Here is a 25597-nt window from a genome sequence, read left to right as displayed (position 1 = left end):
GCTGTAGCCAGAAAAGGGTGGGTGTGTTTATATCAATTGGGGCTGATAAAGCAACCTCCTTGTAATTTTGTACACTAATGACAAAATTGCCATTATACAATTTGTAGGGATAGAAATGATGCTTTGGCTTTGCTGGATTATACGACGAGGTCCATGAGCCAAGAATACTAAATTTACAATGTCACCAGTCTGCAGCTCATGTCCTATGGTTTCAGTTGGTGGGTGCATCCCTGGAGGGGCAAAAATGTCCCGTTCAAAATGGATAGGTCGAAATCAGGCTGCTCGATCCTCATAATAGGGCTAGCTGTAGTGGTTGGCTGGTTGCAGTTGCAGGACTTGTGGTTCCATGAATAAACTGAATGCTGACTGCGTGTAGGGTATAGGGTTTACCTGGAAAATGGGGGGCTTGAGCGGGTGGAAGCACACACGGCACTCGAGGGCGTCGGCATCCTCCGCCGCCACGTACGCCACCGCCTCCGCCCCCGCCGCCGCCGCACTCACCGGCTGCGAACCGGAGGAACCCTCTCATTCTTGTTGGCGCCATCGCTTCCCTGAGAAGCCGCCTCCTTCGCTGCCTTCTCTCGCTTGGCCCGTTTCATCGAACAATTAGCCGATCTCATGAAATCGTCGCCCCATGAGGCCAGGACTCGGAGGGGACCAGCCGCCGCCAGACGCCTCACGCGCTCCCCGCCTCCCTCTTCCTCTACCTCAGAACACAACTCCAACCTCTGAATACGCAAGTTCTGAAACGATAACGCCCCACTTTCGCTCAAGCTGATATCCGCTTTGTCATCCTGTAGGATTTTGCAACTGATGCCGAGCTCCACCTGGAATGATGGAATAGATAGCCATGTGCATGCACATGGTCTCAAAACAAATGGAATGTAGTTTAAAAATTGATCAAAATTAAAATCTAATTATACAGTTGTATTTGCTTCAATATAAAGATCTCACACCGCTATGTTTTAATAATATTTTTTTCTGAGAGAAAATATTTTCTATTGTATTCTAATTTGCTTATGATGTTTGTAAAAATTACTTATGACTTTACAGAAGGTTGCTTCACATGTCTGAGTTTAGTTAAGTGGATATCGATGTTCATGTCGTGAAGATAGATTGTTTGGTGTGATTAGTGGATGAGGGTAAACAACTTTGTCAATTTGTTGGGTAGGTGACTGTTTGTTGCATGATCAATAATAGACAACTTTAGCATATCAATTGAGCACTTTAACTAATTTACTTTGGTATTTTTCCATTACACATCAAGCAATTATGTGACTTTAAAAAATATCGTCGAAACATGTACAAGTGGGGTCTTGTTTCGAAGGTCACTTCAAAAGAGATACAGTTGTGCAATCGGACTTTAAATTTGATGAATGGTTTAAAAACTACAATACAAACTTTTTATGTTTTGAAATTGCTTGCATGGGCCACTCTTGATGAGCGTAAACACTGTGCATCGAATGGATGGCAAAGTTAGACTGCCGTGCAATAGCGCAAACACACAGCCGGCTGGAACAAAGTTAGAGCATCTCCAACAAGTTAGCTAAATGGATTTGGTTAGGTAAAAAAATAAAAAAATCTCTAAAAACCGCATCCAACAGACTAGCTATCAACCTAGCTAATGTATCTGACTATGTATTCCAGGAACCTCGGGAGCTAAAAGTACCTCTCTCTCAGATTGACTCCAACAAGACTAGCAATTTTTTTTGTAATCAAGCGTACCTGTATTTAGAGATAAGGAAAACGCCCCATCCTACTAACAGAAAGGCCCACTAGAAAAATAAAAACTACAACAAGATCCCTGGACCCTTTCCAGGCGGAAGAAGGAAACCACGCCGGCGCCATACGTAGCCACCGACCCCGAGACCTAAGAGAGCTCCTCGCACACAGGCTTTGACAAACCGCAGAAGACACTCGCCAGCAGGGCCGAGCAGAAGCCAACGCTGATCGTCCATGGGTCGGGGACACACCCCGAGCACCCTCGGCCATGGATCCAAGCTCGCCGGTGACGACGACCGCCGCCACGGGACGCTCTAGCTCGATCCATCCTCCTGACATCCGCAGCACCTGTAGCCTCCACCGCACCCTGAGAATACGAGATCGACTCCAGCCGCCACCACCGAGGACGACGCGCCGCCGCCGACCGACTCCTGTACAAATCTCCCACAGAGGGAGACCTACCTCCACAGGCTCGTCGTCGGCGCCGGAGTAGAGCACCAACGTGGCGAGGACGATCCAGGGAGGACCTTATTCCACGAAGGCGCCGCCGCCGCCGCCGCCGCCTCGACCGCGCTGCTAGGACACAACCCCTAGACCTACTAGGACGATCTCCAACCGGCGGGAGAGCAGCGGTCTCCACCGCCTCGCGAAGCCTAGAGGGCCATCGGAGGCGAGGGAGACCACCGGCCCCGCCGGCGGAGATCCGAACGCCCGTTGTCGCCTCTCTCAAGAGTTGGAGACGCTTCGAGAGGAAAGAAAAATAAGTGATCGAAGACTAGGCAATTTTGAGAGGCAAAGAGATGGATGCCTCGTGTGAATAGTGTAGAAGAGATAAGGCATTTGGTGCTGTCTCCAACAGATATTGCATTCCTATTGCCGCGTCGCTGCCGCCGCCGCCGCTTCGCCCCTCCACGGCACGTCCTCTGCGTGCCGCGGCTCCGTCCCGCCGCGCGCCGGCCAGCGCGTTGCCGGGCCACGCCCTACCGCTCCGCCCTGGATCCGGCGAACTCGCGGGGAGAGGGCGAGGCCCGCCCACTCGAGCTCCGGCGCCACCAGCCACCTCCTCCTCCAGCCTCGGCCTCCTCGTCGTGCCTCCTCCTCTGTCCTTCGCCGCCGGCCACCTTCCTCCGCAGCGCCCTCCGTCCGCGGATCCACGCGTCGCCGCGGGCGGGCGGGCGGCTGAGCTCCGCGCCACCGCGAGCGGCGAGCGGATCGAGCGAGCACAGGTAGCCTCCTTCTCCCTCCCCTGCGCGCGCGGCGGCCGCGGCCTCTGCTCCGTCCGCACGTGCCGGCAGGAGCGCGTGCAGCTCGCACGGGTCGGCCACGATGGTCCATGGCGCCGCCGGCGGCCGAATCCCGGCGGCCCTCCTCCCTCCCCTTTCCCCACCGTGCCGATCCTCCTCCTTCCAGCTCCGGCTCGCTGCCGCCTCCGTGCTCCGCCGCTTGGCTCCGCCTCCGCCCAGCCACGCGCCGCTGCAGCACGGATTTGGCTAGCAGGAGAGAGGGAATCCATTTTTACCTCACATCTCTCCTCGCGATGGAAAATGCCTGCTCGAGACAGATTTCGCCATGCACAGTGTAAATGGAGATGAAAAATAGCGTTGCCTCTCATTGTTTGTTGGAGTCTCGTCCCGTTCGCTATCCCACCCTCCCATCCCTACGCTCGGGCCCCCTCGCCGCTGCAGGAGTGCGGGCCGCCGTCCCCGCCCCCTTCGGCGCGTCGTCCCTCCCCTCCGCAGCCGCTGACGGAGCCCCCTCCCCTCCGCCGCCGCCGACGAGCTCCCTCCCACCGCTCCGAGCTTCCTCCGCGCCCCCTCCGCCGCTCCTCGGCTGCTACGCCTCGACGGCGGCCCACGGCGATAGCGCCCCTCGGCGGTGGCGGCCGTCGGCGGCGGCAGCCCACGGCTGCTGCGCCCCACGGCGGCCTTGCGCGGTGGCGGCCCACAGCGGCAGCGCCCCTCGGCGGCGGGGGCCCTCGACGGCGGAAGCTCACGGCGGCGGCTGCCCACGGCGGCGACGCCCCACGGGGAGCACGAGGAGGAGGGGAGTTGATGTTGGTATAGAGCCTACGCGCCAATGAGTTGGAGAAAGGAGAGGAGAGAGGAGAGTGCCGCTCGGCGGCGGGGCCCCTCGACGGCGGAAGCTCACGGCGGCGGCTGCCCACGGCGGCGGCGCCCCACGGGGAGCACGAGGAGGGGAGTTGATGTTGGTATAGAGCCTACGCGCCAATGAGTTGGAGAAAGGAGAGGAGAGAGGAGAGTTGGATATGAAGAGAAAAATTTTAGTAGTCTGTTTCTCACCCTTTGAAAAGCTAAATAGTTAGTTAAATGATTAGCTAAATAGGAATTTAGCTAGTATGATTTGAAGAAGCTCTTGGAGATGCTCTTATAATCGACATTTAAGCATAGAAAGTCCACATCGGAATTAATTTTCAATTCCAATGGAGCAGGATCTTTCATACAAATTTAGGTGTTAAATTTCTCCGTAGCCTCTGCATACCAAACTGACTCTACAATTGAGCCGTGCCGTGAGTAGTTTGTAGACCATCAGTGTTCCAGCTCAGAATCAACATGAAGCAAGCACAGAGTTCTATTGGCCATCTAGCACAGAGTCCGTATAGTGCAGATAGCAAATTTCTAAAAAGGAAAAAGATAGTGTTTGCACAATGACAACGAAAAGAGATACTTCAAAAAGGAAAAAATGGGACAATTGTTCTAGGTACAAGACTAGGCATATGTAAGCCCAAAGCACAACAGTAATCCAGTAAGACTAACAAGATTCCTTGTTCTACATTGTCTCCGGTCCTGACAAACAAGATTCCTTGTTCTACATTGTCTCCGGTCCTGACAACTTGAGAGCAAAAGGGTCTCATCTTCATCTGCTAACACTATATACCACAAGCCGTTCAACAAATGACTACAGCATATAAACTATAGTAGTAATATAAGCCACTGCTTTTCAACGGCTCTAAGCTATCTACCTTCAGTGTCATAGGTGCAGAATATGGGGATTCCACATATTAGAACTCCTGATCCGTGACTGTGATAGTTGCCACACACACGCAAAAAAAAAAAAAAAGGATCAGGAAAGAGCAGTCCTCCACGGCTGTGTGTTACTATCAAGGTGCCAGGAATGCTTGTTTCCATTCAGGCAGGTGGCGGCTATTTATTCAGCAGAGTGAAGAGCCTGTGGTGAATAAATGGAATACCTCAAAAGCTTTCAACCATGGGATATGAGGCCACTGGGTCAATGTTGCTACTGCCTGCATGTGTTGCTGCTAGACTTTGCTTCTTCTAAAGTCCGATTTACGTATTGGTGCAACTTCACAACTTGGGGGCCTGGTCTCACAATGTTCACGTCGCCCCACTGGGAACAAGGATCACTGAACCACCTCTTCCTCCCTGAGCACCAAGCACCAGGAACTGGTCCATGGCTCCAACGCTTGAGTATGTTGCCATCAATCTGGTCCAGCAGAGGATCATTCTCCCGAAACGGCCTTGCAAAAGGCGCCCCACTATCCACCATCTGACCGTAATGTTCTCGACTCAGAAAAGGGGGCTCTTTCTGAGCTGGATCCTCCCGCGGAATAAACCTCAAGTCGTTGTTCACAGTGAAATTGCGGAACTCCAGAGAGTTGCAGATGACTGAGTGGAAATATCCTTCCTGGGGTTGTATTATGTTATTGAAGTACATGAGAAGAATCCGAGGGAGATTCTCCCAAGCAAGAATGCAGTACTCTATAAACTGACGGTTTAATATGACCCATGGAGAACCTATTAAGGAGATGTATGGTGAGGAAATTATTCAGAGCAAGGGAAATAAACCAAAGGCAGAGAGCAAGAAATACCTGTGAAGAACTTAAAAGCCACAGGAGCTGGTCGTTTCTGTGTTCCTCGAAAGAAGTTGGTCCTTCCTGACAAGTAAATTCCAGCATCGACTATAATTTGTTCCACTTTCTCAGGTCTGCATAGGAATTTTTTATCAGTAACAATGCTGCTAATACAACAACAACAACAACAACAACATAGCCTTTTATCAGTAACAATGCTGTTAATAGCTAATATTATTTTCAAGGTCAGATGGCCCATACTCTTTTGATCCAATGTTACTGGTGTGGTCAATGAAGTTAAGGTCCCTTGGAACAGAGGATAGGACATGAATCAGATCTGCAACAGGGAGAAAACAATAAATTTTATCATTATCTCCATTAATGAAGATAATTACATGTGTGTGTGTGTGTGTGTGTGACTTGCTGTAATGATTAATGAAGCATTCAAGCTGATATCGATTAAAGACAGAGTATTTATGTAGAGAATGATATACTCTAGCATTCAGGAGCAGTGTATAGCACAATTTGTAATCACAAACATTATTTGATGTAGGCTCTACAACAGACATATAGATTTGAGTGTGTGCTTTAACAGATAAGTATAGTCGCAGCACAAGTTCTGGCATGTGCATTACTAATCAATGAATAAGGGGAGCCTTAATCTACTATTAATTTTTTCTTCCAAAAAATCTACTATTAATTTTTATACTGACAGTTCAACTTGATATGCAAAATAAGACTGACAGTGTGAAACAGGCAATTGGAAACATACAAAATGTGTCTAGTTGACTGGTTGTCCAGGCTCTTCCAAGTTCTAAACATTTGCTATTTGCTACAGGCAGCACAAACAAGCATAACTTACATTTCCATTTGATGTCCTAGCTAGAAGGCTACTTGCAATGTCCATCCATATAATAATGGAAGGAGACTACCCCAAATGTGGCTTGGCAAAATTACTATTCTTTGCAACCTACTAATCGATTGGACCAACTAATCAATTAAACCCCACCTGCGCCTCCTTCCATGACCATAAAGTGAAATTTGCGCGGGGAAAGAGAATTTTTTTTCCTGATTAGAGATGCGTAGATGCCAGTGTTGGCCTACCGTCCTGGGTGACGAGGGGGTAGTCCGCGGCGTTGAGGGTCAGGAACCAGTCCCAGTCTGGGTGGAGCCGGAGCAGCACGGCCGCGGCGCGAAGCGTGCCGGCGAGCCCGGAGGAGCCCACGGGTGTCCCGGCAGTAGGGTTGCCGACGACCGCGACGTTCTCGAACGCTCCCACCGCGGGAGCCGCGGCGACGACCCCGGCAGCTAGGCTCTGGCGCTCGTCATCGGGCGCGTCGGCGGAGAGGTGGAGCACGTACCGGTTGCGCGGGTGGTAGACCGCGAGGAGGAGCCTTAGTAGGCGGCGCCCGTCTCCCCGCGCGCCGATAAGAAGGTAGGCGAGGCAGGGCGGCGCGTTGGGCCCGCGCCGGACGGCGGAAGCGGTGGAGGTGGAAGCGGACGGGGCGACGCCCGGGAGTCGGAGGCGCGGGGCGGAGAGGAAGAGGAGGATGAGGGAGATGAGGAAGGAGACGGACGCCATCGCGAGGAAGAGGACCCGCCACCACCGCTCGCCGGGCACCAAGCCTCCGCCGCCCGCGCCCCCTCTCGCACCCCCCGTCCCGGTGCCCATTCGGGCCGATTGCGTGGACGCCGGAGCGGAGGAGGTAGAGGAACGCGTAGTAGGATTACGTGAGCGTCAGAGAGAGGCTATGGCGTGGCGGCGCAGCGCGGATCGCCGGCGGTGAGTCGCCGGAGGGTTAGATGCGGCGGCGCGACGTGGAGGACGGAGCATCGCAATTTTGTCTTGGTTCGAGCGAGTGGGCGGAGTTCTCGGGGACCGTGTCTAAGTTGGGCCATGGGCTCACATCTTGCTCGAGCCTCACTTTTTGGCCCGGTAAAAGCTCAGGCGTAGGACGACACTCTTCATGAACACACTGGTCGGACCAGGGGTTTTTTTCATTTTTATATTTAAAAAAATTAAAATTTCAAAAATATATGGCGGTTTTAAAAAATTTCAAAACTATATCCCTGTCGCCCAGTCAGCGACAGGACCTAAATGTAAAAAATTTTACATTTAGGTCCTGGCACCCGGGACGCATTAAACAGCGAACTTGTAAAATCGTAGAAAAATCGAAAAAATACAAACTCAACTGTTCTGGATTCTATGAAACAAGATCTACAACTTTTGTTATATAAAGTTTTTCATTTGATCAATGTATCTTGCTCTATTTTAAATACTAGTTTAATGCACTTTTATTTAAATCTCAAGATCCATCCTTTGGATGTAGGTCAACTTTGGCTAGAGTGTTTCATATGGTGAGCATAGGCTTGTACAAAATTGGTAGATCCAGAAAACATTTCTAGAATAAGTTTTTAAATTAAATCTTGCAATATGTCTAGTTTAAATGGATTATTTATCCATGCTGCTATACTGAGTTTTAGAAGCCATAACTTTTACAGTACCATTATTTTATTTCCTAAGAGTTATAAAAAAAGTTTGGTAAATTTTAGATAAGCACAACTAGACCAAATGAATTATGACTAAGGTAAATGCACTAAATTAAGAAAAATAGTTTTTGTACCTAGAAAAATTTGAAATAATTCATTTGGTCTAGTTGTGCTTATCTAAAATTTACCAAACTTTTTTTGTAGCTCTTAGGAAATAAAATAATGGTACTGTAAAAGTTATGGCTTCTAAAACTCAGTATAGCAGCATGGATAAATAACTCATTTAAACTAGACATATTGCAAGATTTAATTTAAAAACTTATTCTAGAAATGTTTTCTGGGCCTACCAATTTTGTACAAGTCTATACTTACCATATGCAACACTCTGGCCAAAGATGACATGCATCCAAAGGATGGATCTTGAGATTTAAATAAAAGTGCATTAAACTAGTATTTAAAATAGAGTAAGATACATTGATCAAATGAAAAACTTTATATAACAAAAGTTGTAGATCTTGTTTCATAGAATCCAGAACAGTTGAGTTTGTATTTTTCCGATTTTTCTATGATTTTATATATATTTTACAATTTCGCTGTTTAATGCGTCCCGGGCGCCAGGACCTAAATGTAAATTTTTTTTACATTTAGGTCCTGTCGCCCAGCCAGAGGGCGACAGGCCCCCTGTCGCCCAGGCAAGGGGCGACAGGGGTATAGTTTTGAAATTTTTCGAAACCGCCATATATTTTTGAAATTTTAATTTTTTTTAAATACAAAAATGAAAAAAAATCCGACTGGGCATCTTCTGCGCCACAGGTTTCTCTTTTTTCGGGCCCACGAGCATTCTAACAAAAACACTCGGCATTACTCTTAAAAAACTGAGGCTTACGGGAAACTAATTTCTTTTGAACGCTCGATAATGAGAGAACACTGGTTTGGGCAAGTACACGCCAATGTTGAGAATAGTCTCACCCTATGCCTTGTTAACCGTCATAGCAAAACTGAGGCTTACGGGAAACTATTTTCTTTTGAACTGGAAAGGAAAGGAAACATCTCATCATCAGAGGGGCAGAGGGGTATGCATGGCAGATATAAAGTGTAAACATTTAGATAAAGTCATTCAATGTCAGCTTGGCCAGATTTAGATTTGATGGAGATAAAAATTAATGTAGCTGTCTTGATTTCTGGAACTATGAGGGGAAACGCAGTCAAAGCTGAACATTGAGATTAAGTTATTTAGTATCACGTTGATCAAATTTTGGAGGGGACAAATGTAACATAGCTGTTGATGGATCGGAAGTGTAAAATCTATTTTGTAGTAAGAGAAAATAATTACTAAGTATCTACTACAAATGTGGAAGAATTTTCCTGTCATACGTAAAGTGAATGCAATCCAAATGTAATTATTAGCTCACACCTGGTATGAAACTGTAGTGAGCATTCGAGTATTAGAATGTTCAACCTTCAATTAGAGTTTGATCAACTCTTCCATTCCTGTGATAGAAACTTCTGTCATGTACCATGCATCCAGTCTCTTTCCTGCTGCCCATATAGTAGCAGTGAGACTAAGACTGCACGCAGCAGTAGCAGAGTCAGCGATTAATGGAGATGTGCTTACGGCAAACATATATTACGCCGCACAAACAATTAAATAAACATATATTCAGTATTGTGTTGCTAACTGTGAATATAACATTTATCTAGAAAATTATCTCAATCTAGATTGGGAAAATAACAGGCAGTACGTGGTACATGGCCTCTTCAAAAAACACGTCTTCTTGGCTTATTATAGGCAGTTTTCATCTTAACACACTCACTGATTCACTGCCTGAACACGAGGAACCGTTCCTTCCATGCTAGACCATTCGTGCTAGCAAACATGACAATCATACAGCTAGGGGTCACGTACCTTGTAGTGTTCGCATGGAAATAATTGCGTCGCTGGAGCGAGCAGTTCGTCCCGGGGGCCGGCAGCCTGGGTGGCAGGGGCCGGTGGGAGCGTAGTAGCCTTGGCATCGCGGGGCCGACGGCTTGGGGCGCAGGGGCGTTGCGGAGGACGGCGGCCTCAACGACAGGGCCAGATGGCGGCGCGGCAGCCTGGGCGTTGCGAGGCGGCGGCCTGGGCAGCAGGAGCGGACGGCGGCGCGGTGGCCTAGGCGTGGAAGCGGCTCGGGGGCCGGCGACCTGCGTCACACGGGCAGGTGTGGCGGCGCGTGTTGCTCGCAGGGGCAGGGCGCGGGCGGGTTGCTCGCAGGGGCGGGGTCCGGGCGGGGGCACGGGGTGTGCTGCCCCTGTTGCGTTCTTAATAGGAGTAAAGATAACAGGCATGGTGGCATGATCCAAATAAAAAACTAAGTATGCAAAAAATACAAAGATAAATAGAATTGCATATGTAAATAAGAAACCTCATCATGATTGAAGCGTGCAAATATTTATATTTTTTATCACCAAAGGTACTAAAACTTGATAATAGTAGAGTTGTATAGCAAGTTGATTCTTCTCAGGAGCTACAAAATAGGACTATGTAAAAAAATTGAACGAGCAGGAGTATGTAAATTATAAAAGCAACAAAAATCCCAAACCCAAAAGAAAAAACATCCATCACAACATATATTGATCAACAAAAAAGTAAAATAAAGTAGCAAAAGAAAAAAAAGACTACCTTATCATCACCTTTGCTCCTAAATTTGCTTGCTTCCCTTGTCATCTTACCCATTTGGCTTCTTTATGTTGTATAGCTATGTGACACTATCTTTTCCTAGATTACAAACCAAACCAAACTAAAAGTACATTTTCCACCAAAAGATCTAAAAAGCTTGATGATGGATGCTTCAAAGATGACCAACACACAAACAAAACATATGTGGTTCATCCAGCAAAGCAAAACAAAAGCAGCAAAAACAAGGGGCAAAAAGCACTATATCATTTCATTGTCATCTTCATTCCTAGCTTTGCTTGCATGTCTGCCCAGCCATGTCACCATAATCTATGTTCTTGTGCAGTTGTCTAGCACCAAAGCCTCAACTCTAAATTTGAAAACCTAAGCATGATTGAAGCGTTCAAATATTTAAAAAATCATCATAGCATATGTAACTTGTAGTCCATGGATTGAACAATTTATGTAATGCTTGATCCAAGATTTTTAACACTAGCTAGATATTTTTACAATACATAATGTTCTAGAAAACTCGTATCGTCAACCACTAAAAGAGTAATAGTCCCTCCATATTATAAAAGAAGTCGTTTTAATTTTATCTTAAGTCAAATATTATTTTACACTATGACTACAAATATTTTTTTATGTTCAGTTAGAAAATATGAAAGTGTTGTAAGTAGATTCATCTTGAAATGTAGTTTCGTAATATTGACTATATTTTATAAATTTTTATAGTAAAAATATTATGATCAAAGTTGTTTTTGGAGACCCTTTCGATGTCCAAAAATGACTTTCTTTACAATATGGAGGGAGTATATAATAATGCAAATACCAAAGGCACTAAAACTATGTGTAGAATTGTATAACAAGATGCTTCTTCCTGTGAACTACAGAATGTAAATATTTAAATTATAAAAGCAACAAAAATCCAAACCTGAAGGAAAAAATTAAAATATCCAGCACAACATAAACTATGCAACACAAAACGCAAATAAAGGTAGCAAAAGAAGAAAAAAAGACTATCTTATAATCATCGTCGCCCCTAGATTTGCTTGCTTGCCTTGTCATCTCACCTATTTGGCTCCTTGTCTCATATAGTTGTGTGACACTATCTTTTCCTAGACTTGCAAACCAAACCAAAATGTAGCAAAAGAAGAAAAAGAGACTATCTTATGATCATCATCGCCCCTAGATTTGCTTGCTTGCCTTGTCATCTCACCTATTTGGCTCCTTGTCCTATATAATTGTGTGACACTATCTTCTCCTAGACTTGCATGCCAAATCAAACCAAAAGCACATTTCCACCGAAATAGCTGAAAAGCTTAATGATAGATGCCACAAAAACCAACAAACAAACCACAGCATATGTACTGCACCTAGCAAAGCAAAATAAAGTAGCAAAAAGAGAGGGGCAAAAGGCACTATATCATTTCATCGTCATCTTCATCCCTAGCTTTACTTGCGTGCATAGCCATCTTACCATAATTTGTGTTGTTGTGAGTTGTCTAGCACCATCCCCTCCCAAAATTTACACGGCAAACCAAACAGAAAAGAATATATGTCTTCCAGCTAAAAAACTTCCATTGGAAGAAATCCGTCTATAAATATTAGGGAGATAATTTATCCCAACACACAGCCTAGTCTGGCCTAAATCCTCACCTTATTTTCCCATCACCTTCCTAGCCCTCTTCCTCGAATCCTATTATTGTTGTTGCTATTTTTTCCTTGCTTCGTTCTTGCTAGGTGCAGCAAGCAACACCGATAGCCACCACTAGTAACGACACTCTAGTCGTGTTCATGGAGGAACAGAAACCCGCTTCAGCGGTGACTGAGGAGGAGCCACCTAAGAAAGTTGAGTCGGTCGTAGCCACCACTAATGAAGTGGCATCACTCGCTCCCATAGTGGATGAGAATCCGGCCCCGATAGAGGAGGCATCCAAGAAAGTCGAGCTGCTAGCGGTGGTTGAGGAAGGGAAGGAGGTATTCAAGAAGATCATGGTGAATGAGGAAGAGAAGAAGATGAAAGATGTGGTATGGGAAGGGAAAGGTAGGTGTTTTACAGGTTTGGAGGTCGTGGACGGTGAGGCAGAGGGCGACATAGGAGAGCATAATTGTGGGGAGGTGGAAGAAGTAAAGGAGTATTCTAAAGGTGGAAGCTTGGGCATAGCGGAGGCAATGAATGCTGATGTTGGCGAGGTACCGGCGATGCATGATATGAAAGATGTTGCATGTGTGCTAGAATCAACACCAACACTAATGGTGCAGTTGAAGTTAGAGAATGATGAAGTAAGGGAAGAGGATGATTCCCTATCTTCAACTAATGTGCTGAAAGGTGAGGAGGGAGGTGAATTGCAAGAGGAGCAACAGGAGGAGGTGGAGCAAGTCAGGTATTGTGGTGGAAGCAAAGGTTGTGGAAATGATAGAAGATGATGCAGAATATGTAGCGGCTAAGGTGAAGTCAGAAACACAAGGTGATAAGGTTAAGGAGGTAGGATCTGGAGGTCATGATGGAGGCAAATTGGGTGAGGTAAGAGAGACTGAGATCTCTGTTATTACTATTGAGGTTGTTGAACCAGTGGATAAGGTAACCTTTTTTACTGAACTTAATGGTGAATTGGATTATCAGAAGGAAGCAAGTGATGATACAATGATCACGAGAGGTCTAGAATGTTTAGAAGGCCCAACGGAGAAGGATGTTGATGTTCAAACAAGAGAAGCGAGTACGGTGGTAAGTGAGCATCCACAATCTATTTTTTCCTAATAGTGTCAGTGCAAATAGAACTACAAATAATTTAACTCATGTACCAATCTAGATAGTGAATGATGGAAGCATAGAGACCTTTGCTCTAGCAACTGTAGACAATATGCTCAAGGATATTCCTAGGATTGAACAAAATGCCAAACGCCAGATGACCTCAAATGAAGTGGTGGGAGATGTTGGTGCCGTGAAGCTTTCAAAATTTGAAAATATTATCAATGCGGTAGAAGAAATTGGTGTCGAGAAGCTTACAATGGTTGAAAATATTATTGATATAGTAGAAGAAGATATTGATATCAAGAAGCATACAGAGGATATGAAAAATGATGTCAGTGAAGAACTGGAAGCACAGGAAATAGAAATCGTCGTTTCTGTCATGGAACCGATGCCAATGATAGCGGTGGAGTCCAAGTCAGAGGACTGTGAATTGAGGAATGAGGATGCTTCTCTATATTCACATAATGTGTCAGAAGGTGATGAAAGAAGTCGATTACAAGAGGGGCAACAGGAGGAGGAAATAGGTGCAATGGAGGAAGCAAAGGTTGCGGATAAGGTAGTAAATGATATAGAATATGCTACGAATGGGGAGGAGAACATGAAACCAGATGGTGAAGAGGTTGGGGTGATAGGATCTAGAGGCCAGGATGGTGGGAAATTGGATGAGAAAAAAGAAACTAAGGTCTCTATTTTTATCGTTGAGGCTGCTGAACAAGAGGATAAGTTAGACCATTTTGAAAAAGATAATGGTGAATTGAGTTATCGTAAAGAAGCAAGTGATGATATAGTGGTTGTGGGAGGTGAAGAAACCCAAGAAAAGTCAATAGAGAAGGCTGTTGATATGCCAATAAACAAAGTGAGTACGGTGGTAAGTGAACATCCTTGGTCTAATTTTTTTCTAATAGTGTTGTTGCTGCTAGAAATGCAAATAATTTAATTTATGCACCAATTCAGGATATAAATGGTCAAAGCATAAAGGAGGTTTCTCTAGGAAGTGCAGACTATATGTTTGAGGATAGTCTTGGGATTGAGCGGAATGATGAAGGTCGGACAACTACAAATGAAGTGGTGGAAGTTATTGGTGTCGAGAAGCCTTTAGAGTTTAAAAATATTGTTGATGTGGTGGAAGATGTAGGCGTCAAGAAGCATAAAGAGGTTCAAAATATTGTTACGGTAGTAGGAGGTATTGATATCGAGAAGCATACTGAGGTTGTGAAGGATGATGCTAGCGGGAAAACTGGCAATGCAGGATACAGAATCTGTTAACTTTGTGGTGGAACTTACACCAATGCCAACGGTGGAGTCCAAATCGATGAAAGGTGAAGTGTGGGGGGCAGATGTTTCTCTGAATTCACATGATGCGCCAGAAGATGAGAAAATAGATGAATTGCAGGAGGAGGAGCAAGAGGAGGAAGTAGGTGGTGCAGTGGAAGGAAAGGTCACAAATAAGTTAGCAAACGATGCAGAATCTGCAGTGGTTGAGGAGAATCTGGAACCAGAATGTGAGAAGGTTGAGAAAGTAGGATCTAAAGGTGGAGATGGCGAAAAATTGGGTGAGGTAAAAGTGGTTGAGGTCACCATTGAAGAAGCCTCAAAACAATTAACAGAGAAGGATATTTATGTTCCAACAAGCGAAGCAAGTACAATGGTTAGTAAGCATCCTCAATCTATTTTTTTATTCTAATAGTGTTATTGTTTTTAGGAATAAAAATAATTAAATTGATGTAACAATCCAGATTATGAATGATGGAAGCATGGAGAAGGTTGCGGTAGCAACTGCAGACAATATGCTCAATGATAGTTATGGGATTGGACAAAATGTTGAATACCAGGCAACTGCAAATGAAGTGGTGGAAGATGGTGAGGACAAGAAGCCTTCAGAATGTAGAAATATTATTGATGCAGTAGAAGGAGTTGGTGTCGAGGAGCATACAGTGGTTGACAATATTGCTGATGTAGGTGAAGACGATATTGATGTCAAGAAGCATACAAAAATCATGGATGATGTCAGCAGGGTACAGAAAGTGCAAGATGTGGAAGTTATCGTCTCTATGGTAAAACCAATGCCAACTTCAACAGCGGAGTACAAGTTGGAGGATGGTAAATTAGGGGAGATGGATGCTTCTCTAACTTCACCTAATGTACCGGAAGGTGAGTTGAGAGGTGAATTTCAGAAGAAGCGGCAGAATGAGGAAGTAGATGCTACCATAAAAGCAGAGGTTGTGAGTAAGGTAGCGGATGATGTAGAAATTGCAGTGGCTAAGGATGAGAAGCCAGAACTAGAAGGTGAGAAGGTTGAGGATGCGAGTAAGGTAGCGGATGATGTAGAAATAGCAGTGGCTAAGGATGAAAAGCTAGAACCAGAAGGTGAGAAGGTTGAGGAGGTAGTATTTGGAGACGGGGATGGTGAAAAATTGGGAGAGAGAAAAGAGGCTAAAGTTTCCATTGTTTGCATTGAGGCTGCTGAAATAGAGGATAAACTAATCTCCATTACTGAAGCTAATGTTGAGTTAAGTTATCAGAAAGAATCAAGTAACAATATAATGGTTATGGAAGGTGAAGAAGCTTTGGAAGAATTAGTGCCGAAGGTTGTTGATGTTCCAATAAGAAAAACGAGTATAGTGGTAAGTGAGCATCATCAATTAATTTTTACTAATAGTATTAGTGCTATTAGAAATATAAATAATTCTGTTAATGCAACAATATAGGTTGTGAATGATGGAAGCACAGAGGAAGTTGTTTCATCAAGTGCAAATATTATGTTCGAGGATAGTCCTTGGATTCAACAGAATGTCGAAGGACAAACTACAAATGAAGTTGTGGATGATATTGGTGTCAAGAAACCTTTAAAGTTTAAAAATTTTGTTGATGCGATAGAAGACATTGATTTCAAGATGCATAAAGAGGTTGAAAGTGTTGTGGTAAGTAGGAAACCGGTGCAAGATACAGATGCTATCGTCTCTATGGTGGAACCGGTTCCAATACTTACAATGGATTCCAATCTAGAGAATAGTGAATTGGGGGAGGGGGAAGCTTCTTTGGCTTCACCTAATGCGCCAGAAGGTGATATGAGAGGTGGATTATGGGAGGAGGAGGAGGAAGTAGGTGTTATGGCACATGCAAAGGTTGTGAATAATGTAGCAGATGATGTGGAATCTGCAGTGGTTGAGAAGAAGAAGCCGGAGCCAGAAGGTGAGAAGGTCAAGGAGGTAGGGTCTAGAAGCAAGCATGGTGGCCAATTGGGCAAGAAAAAAATGACTGAAGTCTCTGTTATTAATATTGAGGCTATAGAACTAGAAGATAAGTTAGCACCTTTTGCTGAAGGTAATACAGAATTGGACTATCGAAAGCAAGCAAGCAATGATATGGTGGCCATGGGAGGTGAAAAAGCCCTGAAAGAATCAACAGAGATGGTTGTTGATGTTTCAATGAGCGAAGCAAGTACAATGGTAAGTGTACATCCTCCATCTAATATTTTTCTAATAGTATTGGTGCTACTAGAAATGTAAATAATTCAATTAATGTACCAATTCAGGTTGTAAATAATGAATTCATCGAGGAGGCTGCTCCAGCAAGTACAAATTGTGTGCTCGAGGATAGTCTTGGGATCGAGCAGTATGCCGGAGGTCACAAAACCACAAGTAAAGTGGTTGAAGATGCAAGTATTGAGAAGCCTTCAAAGGTTCAAAATGTCGCTATTGTGATAGAAGATGTTGATGTCAAGAAGTATATAGAGGTTGAACATGTTGCTGCTGTAATAGAAGCAACTAATGTTGAGAAGCTAATGGAGATTGAAAATGTTACTTCTACTAAGGCTGATCGTATCTTGACTCAAGAGTTGGCACCAGAATCAAGTAAGAAGAACAATGATGTTAAGGAGAGTGAATGTTCTTATAGAGTCATTAATTGTGAGGATGAGTTTGATGATGATGACACAATTAAGGCTATGACAACTGATGAGGATAGTGTTGGCAATGAGACTTATAAACTTGATCATCGAGCCAATTCTAACACAGATCCTACACGGATTGCAATCTTAAAGAGTATTGAATCTATGAAGCAGACTATAAAGGAGTTTGAAGAAGGCTTCTCAAGTGGTAGTTTGTCTGGCTTAAGAGACTTCACCAATATCATGGATAGACAGAATATGCTTGATGACTCTAAAGAGGATGGTGATAATGATGATGTGGATAAGAAGGGGTTTGATTCTGCTACCCTGGCAGCTCTTCTGGAAGGGGCAACAAGTGGAACCTCATATGGAAATATCACAGTTTCTTCCCAAGATGGCTCCAGAATACTCACTATAGATGAACCAGCCAGTCTGGGATCATCAACCCTTTCTCTGATGCCAGTTGCACCTTGCCAACATGCCCAGTCGAACCTATTTAGTTCTACAAAACTAGCGGTTACTGCTGACCCTACTAAAGAGATGACTGAAGAAGAAAAGAACTTACACAACAAGGTTGAGTTGATTCGGGTAAATTTTCTACGTCTGGTTTATAGATTGGGAGCTACCTTTGAAGAAACAGTAACATCACAAGTGTTGTACCGTCTAAGCCTTGTTGAGGGTTTCATTCACATGCATGGAAGGCAGACAAACCAAGATTTCAGTCTTGATAATGCGCGAAACAAGGCCTTGATTCTTGAAGCAGAGGGAAAAGAGGATCTAAACTTTACATGCAATATACTTGTTCTTGGGAAGACTGGAGTTGGCAAAAGTGCAACTATCAATTCTATATTTGGTGAAGATAAATCAAAGACTGATGCCTTTAGCTCAGCAACTACTAGTGTGCAGGAATATGTTGGTGATGTGCATGGTATCAAGATTAGAATCATTGACACACCAGGTTTTCAAGCTAGCGTGATGGATCAAGGATCAAACAGAAAGATTCTTGCTACTATTAAGAAATATACCAAGAAATGCCCCCCAGATATCATTCTATACGTGGATCGTCTCGATAGTTCGAGCCGTGATCTCAATGATCTGCCTCTTTTGAAAACCATTACTTCTGTTCTTGGGTCATCCATATGGTTCAACGCTGTTGTTGCTCTCACACATGCTGCTTCTGATCCTCCTGAAGGCCTCGATGGTGCGCTGGTGACATATGAAGTCTCAGTGGCTCAAAGATCTCACATTATCCATCAATCCATCAGGCAAGCTACAGGAGATATGCGCTTGATGAACCCGATAGCTCTTGTTGAGAACCACCCTTCCTGCAGAAGAAATCAAGAGGGCCATAAAGTGCTTCCAAATGGCCAAAGCTGGAGGCATCAGATGTTGCTCTTGTGCTACTCCTCAAAGATATTATCTGAAGCCAACTCACTTTTGAAGTTTCAGGATCCTAATCCTATAGAGCTTTTTGGGTTCCACTTCTCGCCTCTTCCCTTCATGTTGTCCTCCCTCTTGCAAACAAGAGCTCACCCCAAACTTTCAGCAGAGCAGAGTGGCAATAAAGATGATTTCCATACCGAATTAGATGACTATTCTAATGTACAGCAAGATGGTGATGAAGAAAAACATGATCGGCTTCTACCCTTCAAGCTTGCAAGGCTTACAAGAAAATAGAAGAAACAATGGAAGGATGAGATATGCAAGTTAAAGGAGATGAAGAAGAGGGGGGAAACGGATTTGGATGATTATGGTTATGCAAACATCGCAGGTGAAAACGATCAGGATCCTCTCCTAGATAATGTATCAGTTCCCTTACCTAACATAGTACTTCCTCCTTCATTTGATTGTGACAATCCTACATATCGGTACCGGTTTCTGGAGCCAACATCAACTATCCTGGCAAGGCCAGTTTTGGATGCACATGGGTGGGACCATGACTATGGATATGATGGAGTAAGCATGGAAGAGAAACTTTCTATCCTTGACAGGTTCCCAGCAAATGTAGCAGTTCAGGTCACGAAGGACAAGACGGAATTCAGCATACATTTGGACTCTTCCATCGCAGCAAAGTATGGAAAGAATGCATCATCACTTGCAGGTTTTGACATCAAGACCGTTGGATGGCAACCTGCATATATTCTCCATGGTGAGACCAAAATAAAGAATATGAAGAAGAACGAGACCACTGGAGGATTCTTAGTGACTTTCCTGGGTGACACTATGGCAACTGGACTGAAGGTCGAGGACCAACTCTCTCTTGGGAAGAGCCTGTCATTAGTTGCTAGCACTGGTGCGATGCAAGCCCAAGGAGACACTGCATATGGAGCTAAGTTGGAGGCATCTCTGAAGGACAAAGATTATTCTATTGGTCTGTCTCGGTCAACCTTGGGTCTCTCTCTGATGAAGTGGCGACAGGACCTAGCTCTGGGTGCTAACTGGCAGTCCCAGTTCTCCATCGGAAGGGGTTCAAGGATGGTGCTTCGCCTTGCGCTGAACAACAAGCTGAGCGGGCAGATCACTGTCAGGACAAGCACCTCAGACCAGATTCAGATCGCTCTTTTGGGTCTTGTGCCAATTGCAGCCTCCATTTACAGGAGCTTCCGACCAAGTGAACCATCATCAGTTTAATTTACTAATTTCATCATTGCGTCTTTTTCTCCTAGCAGATTTTCTTTCTATATAAACTATTTTCCAGTTTACTCTTTCTACACCTATATATTGTTCCTATCTTAATTTTGGCTGAAGAGTGAAGATGATTGTGTTGTATGATCCTTGTGGTTATCAAATTGTGACCATGTTGCTTAAGTCGATATGGTGACTGTTTCTAGCTTTTAGCATCTGGCTGCTAGATAGCATCTACAATCTTTGTCGTTATGAGTCTATACTACTGTGTTTGTGATTTAGAAATTCTGATGCTTAGATTGTTGAAGGAGCACAAGTTTCTACAGATGTGTCATATGGAAGGCCTTAGGGGTGTTTCTACACATGTATCAGCCGTCAAAGTGCGTGTTTTTACACTAAAATTTAATGGGGAGGGTGGAATACGCTGGGCAAGAACACCCCTAACCAACGTTGGGCATATATATATGCACAATAGTAGAAATGTACTTTGCTAAGGCTGTCTCCAACAACCCTCCCCATCCCCATCCTCATTTCAAACTCCACTCTGTAAACAGTGTTGCTACAGTGCAAAACAATACGCAAACAGTGTATGCACGGCCATATGCACGGCCTTGGTGGAGACAGCCTAACTGTGCATATATGGTGTCGTTTCAAGGTCTGGTTTGAATGGAACAGCGTACCATGTTTCTGTAAAACCACTTCAAAATAAATTCTCCTCGAATCCATTAAGAACAATAATAAAAGGTCTAAAAAAACATTCAGACCATAGTCGACTGAAAAAGTGACTTCAAAAGGTTTGTAGCAGAACAACCTGCCCATTATCTACAGTTATGAATTGTGATTTTACAGTGCAGTTAACACTCTATTTTATTCCTTTTCTACATACTGACAGCTTAAGGCAGAAGATATCCTAACCTTGAGTAGGCTTTTGGACCCTATACGAAAGGGCAATGGTGGTTGGCTGGGGATGTTCCTTCCACACACAGCAGGTAATATCTAAAATGTTGATGCTGTTATAAGCAAGGACGTTGCAAACAGCAGCGGATCTAAGGGGGGGCTGGGGGGCTCCAGCCCCCCCCCCCTAAGAGCAACTATCACACTTAAAATACTGTAGCAAAAATATTAAATCACCATTAAATCTTCATGCAAATTAACAACTCCATTGATTCAGCCCCCCCTTGCCCCCCATCCTACCTCCGCCACTGGTTGCAGAGACGCAAAAGCTTCTTCAGCTTGCAGCAGCTTAGCGAATGAACTCGGACATAAGAAGAGTAATCTTTTGTATTATGATGAGTGCCAACTGCCGAAGACTATGTAGATGCTTTCGAGAAGCTCTTGAGGCTGGGCCTTTCTGGGAAGCAGCATGCATCAATGTTTCTGAAGATGAATTGTTCTATGTGCATCAATATCTAAAAAGTGAATTTTATCATATTTGTTACCTATGTTAATGCTTCAGAAATTATTTTTTTCTAATAGCTTATATATGAAGGTTTAGTTTCCATTTTATACCTTTCTTTCCCTTAATAAACAATCTTACAGATGAGACATTTGTGCTCAGTAGGATGAATCAACATTCCATTATGGCAGACTAGGCCTTGGTGAACTAAAGTCGGCGCTTTTCAAATATTTCATTTTGGTAGCGATGTGAAATGCAGATTTGGACAGAACCCTAGCCATTACCCGTTTAGTTCTCGCAGCTTTCTTTCATCATAGGTGGCGAGAGAGCTTTCCTTTTACTGACTATACGTTCTCTGGTTTATTATGGTGTTATTGCAATACTGAATCTGGAATCGTTTTAAGGAGTAGAATCGATCCATGAACCTTTGCAAAAACCAGTCGCAGAGATGCTATCAAACTTCACCCTCTCCCTCGCAACTCTGAAGGTTGTCAACCTGGCAAACCCAGTGGAGATGACCCTATGGAGGATCACGCATCTCTAGACGTTGTTTGAGATATTGCTGCAGAAAGACGATGCGCTGCTGTGGAATTTCTTCACCCATATCGCTGGTCTTCAAGAGAGATATTGAGAGATGTCATCAAGCAACATGAGGTTACTGAGGACACTAGGAATGAACCGCTTCACGTTGAGGCATCCAATGGTGTATACACAGTAACCATCAAAAACATGCCTTCAGAAGCGCGCGTTCTCTCCTTCTCGTATTTTTTTTTGGCTGGACAAAAGCTGGAAATGTTCATAGAACTTTATGGTGCATGATCACTCCGTTCGCCCAAACATTCTTTGGACATCAAAATACCACGCACTATAAAATTCTATTTTCATTGAAAAAGAAAAAATCTATTTTTATCAAACACGAACCTTTCACCGCCATCTCGGAGCTTCGCACGTCGTTTTAACAAATATAACACCAAATTAACTCTCGTCATTGGACCACGCAAACACTGCAGAGGGCTCTTTCTTCTCCACAAGTTCTTATAACATCACTTTCTTCACTTAAACCTTGTATGAATATGAAAAATGAGAAATGTTACCATGATTGAAAAAAATAGAAGCCGTCCATCAGGTAAAATCCTACAATGCTGAGGGTGGGAAGTACCAAGAAGTAACTAGAATAAAGTACCGATAAAATATCTGGTACTTGCAAAACATGGGATCAAGTATCAAATCCTCGTTCGGCTGAGCTGAAAAGCGCTTGCTGGGCTGGTTTTCAACTCAGCAAGCCCAATACATGTTCTTTTCAACCAGTTTTCAGCTCAACAAGCCCAGTACAAACTCTTTTCAGCCAGCCCAGCCAGAGCTTTTCAGGTCAACCAAGCGGGTTGAAAAAATGTGGGACCAGGTATTATTTGATACTTCGATATTTTATCCTGTTTAAAACTCCACGAACCGTTGACTGCCCTCTCGAAGGTTCGCACGTTATTTCCAACAAACACAACGTTATTTCCAACAAACACAAACACCCCATCAAAAATAGAAGAAAAAGCCTGCTGCAACGGAAAACCCAGCTTCACGGCGTTCACACCATCAACGCGTTAACACAAGGCGCCCCCACGTCACGTCCCCGCCGTCCCACCGACCGACATCTGGGCCCCACGGAAACCATACCCCACCTGCAGCCACACTGAGCCCGCTTCTAGAAGCCGCCACGTCACCACCGCCCCCCAACGCGGTCGCCGGACGCCCGCCGCTGGAGGCGAAACGGACGCCTCAATTAAGCTGCTTAGCAAGTAAGCAATTTAAATAAAAAATAGATGTAATCATCTATTTGCTGCAAGCAAGCAATTAATCAATCTCGGTCATTCAATCCGGATTTACTCTGCGTCTATCTGTTTTCCACTCGTTTTCTAAAAATTATAAAAACACCCTCTACATAGCAACGTTGGATCCAGATTGAATGATCGAGATTGTTTAATTGTACTGCACCAAATACTAGCCAATAGGAAATTGAACAGGCCAATAAAAATTCATCTCCGAACCCGACCGAACCGTCAATGGACGCGCCGCAAGTTTCCTCCCTATATAACCACCCCGATTCCCCACCCCGACCTTTCCTCATCACGAGTGCAAAGAATCCCCTCGATCAGAAGAAAAAAACAAGAGAAACCAGGCGAAAAATCCAATCTTTCCCTCGATTCAGCTCTCGATTCCGCGGAGAGAGGAGCCATGGCCGAGTCCGCCAACAACGACGCCCCGATCGCCACCAACAACCAGCCCACCGCGGTAAGATATGGTTTTCTGTTCTTGGAATTCCCCTGATTCGGCTGCGTTTTGTGCGGTTTCTCGTGGTGCTGATTTTGGGGGTGTTCTTGATTCGCAGGAGGAGGTGACGGTTGAGAGGGCGGCGACCCAGCAGGAGGAGGAGGAGGAGAGGCTGCGGTACCTCGAGTTCGTGCAGCAGGCGGCGGCGCAGGCGCTGGTGCTGGCGGCCGCGGCCTACGCGTACGCCAAGCAGGGCGCCGGGCCGCTCCGCCCCGGCGTCGACCACGTCGAGGGCACCGTCAAGGCCGTCGTCGGGCCCGTCTACGACCGCTTCCACGCCGTCCCGCTCGACCTCCTCAAGTTCCTCGACCGCAAGGTAAGGAGGAGGACCATTCTCTTTAGTTGGTTTTAATTTTTAGTTTTAAATGGTTCCATTCTTGTAGCTGTTACTTGTTAAGTTCCATCCTGCGTCCCAAAATTGAAGCTTGTAGGGTGAAACTTTCTGTGTCTAATAGCGTTTGGATGCATGGCATGTAGATTGTTCAGAGACATAATTTCAGGGTGCTGGGTTTAGTTGGTTCTTTAGAGGTGTTCTTTTGAAAGACAGTTCTGCACAGGTGTATGATTGAATCATTGAATCAACTTGCATAAGTTTAAGTTATGACGACCGATTGACCGGTAAAAGAATATTATACAGAATCAAGCATCCTTGCTAGCCCTGAATGAGACCTTACAGTTTTGCCGTCTGAATTAGACAACTCTATACTTCAAAACCACAAATACCTAGTTTGCAAATAGTAGCGGAGAGAAGAAGCCATGACTTAGTATATACTAGGTGAGCAACACAATACGGTTCAATTCTCCTATATTGTTGTTGTAGGCATCCTTTGTTGTGGACTCTGTTATTGGTATGGAGTACCCTGTGCATGGTAAACGTACAGATGCATGTTGTTCATGCCCCTAGTATTCTACGTGAATGGTAGCTATGCATTTTAGCAGTGATGGTAACCTATGTCAAGGTTCAGGAAACATAACATTCTGTCAGTATCATTGCAAATTTGGTCCCGATGATAAGGTAGCATCGTGTTTCTACTTCCAGCCTTCGGTTTAGCGTGTTGTGGTCTGTAGTTTAACTATTCAGGAAACTAAAACTTTTCAGTGTGTTGAAAATGGTCATGCCTGCTGTTGGTGATATAATGTGTTTACATGCATTTCTCCTATTTCTCTGTATATGTTCGAAGAAGTAATGTAGTTGTCCCTTTGTCCCTTCTAGGTTGGCGAGTCCGTTGAGGAGATTGACCGACGTGTCCCTCCAGTGGTGAAGGAAGCCCCCACCCTCGCCCGCTCTGCTGCCAAGGAGGTCCGTCAAGCTGGTCTGGTGGGCACAGCCACTGGCCTCGCAAAGTCGGCCATCGACCGTGCAGAGCCCAAGGCCAGGGAGCTCTACACCCGCTACGAGCCCGTGGCTGAGCGCCGCGCAGCTGAGGCCTGGGTGGCCCTGAACCGCCTCCCACTGGTGCCCTCGGTGACCAGGGTGGTCCTCCCCACTGCTGCGCAGCTGTCGGCCAAGTACAACTCAGCAGTGATGGACGGCGCCAAGCGTGGGAACACTGTGGCAACCTACCTCCCGCTGGTGCCCACCGAGCGGCTTGCCAAGGTGTTCAGGTACCCCATGGCGGACGCCGCCCCAGCGCCTGAGATGCAGCCCATCCCGTCCCAGTAGAAGATGGGAGGGGAACCTCTCTGAACTGCATCATCAATTATCAAATATAGTAGCGTCTTTGCTGTAGCGAGTACTCAAAAAAGTCTTTCGTATGTGATGAATTGATGATAAGGTGCGTGTGTGGTGGCTTGGTTATGTTGGTCCGCTATTGTGGTGATGCACCTTGTCTGAAGTCTGAAGTGTTTGTGAACCCTGATGTGTATATTGATGGCTATTATGTTACCGTTGTCAAGGAGAAATTATGCATGCTGTA

General features: G+C 45.0%; 2 protein-coding genes across 3 annotated transcripts; one reads left to right on the top strand and one right to left on the bottom strand.

Annotated features, from left to right (window-relative positions):
* Positions 1–4293: 4293 nt before the first annotated feature.
* On the bottom strand, positions 4294–7422 carry LOC120697462 (beta-glucuronosyltransferase GlcAT14A-like). The gene is made up of 4 exons (XM_039980705.1): positions 6656–7422; positions 5813–5888; positions 5570–5685; positions 4294–5495 (listed from the first exon to the last, which is right to left on the bottom strand). The coding sequence occupies exons 1-4, from the start codon at positions 7221–7223 to the stop codon at positions 4978–4980; spliced, it is 1278 nt and encodes a 425-aa protein (XP_039836639.1). The 5' UTR covers positions 7224–7422; the 3' UTR covers positions 4294–4977.
* Positions 7423–23382: 15960 nt separating this feature from the next.
* On the top strand, positions 23383–25597 carry LOC120697461 (REF/SRPP-like protein OsI_017815). Of its 2 annotated transcripts, none has more exons than XM_039980703.1 (3): positions 23383–23642; positions 23740–23997; positions 24895–25597. In XM_039980703.1, the coding sequence occupies exons 1-3, from the start codon at positions 23586–23588 to the stop codon at positions 25342–25344; spliced, it is 765 nt and encodes a 254-aa protein (XP_039836637.1). In that variant the 5' UTR covers positions 23383–23585; the 3' UTR covers positions 25345–25597. The 2 variants fall into 2 exon arrangements, with proteins under 2 accessions (XP_039836637.1, XP_039836638.1); XM_039980704.1 differs by having other exon boundaries at positions 23433–23642; positions 23743–23997.

This window comes from Panicum virgatum, chromosome 3K (genome assembly GCF_016808335.1).
Source record: "Panicum virgatum strain AP13 chromosome 3K, P.virgatum_v5, whole genome shotgun sequence".
NCBI classification, from domain to species: domain Eukaryota; kingdom Viridiplantae; phylum Streptophyta; class Magnoliopsida; order Poales; family Poaceae; genus Panicum; species Panicum virgatum.
The sequence above is the reverse complement of the archived record's forward strand: the minus strand, read 5'-3'. Positions and strand labels throughout refer to the sequence as shown.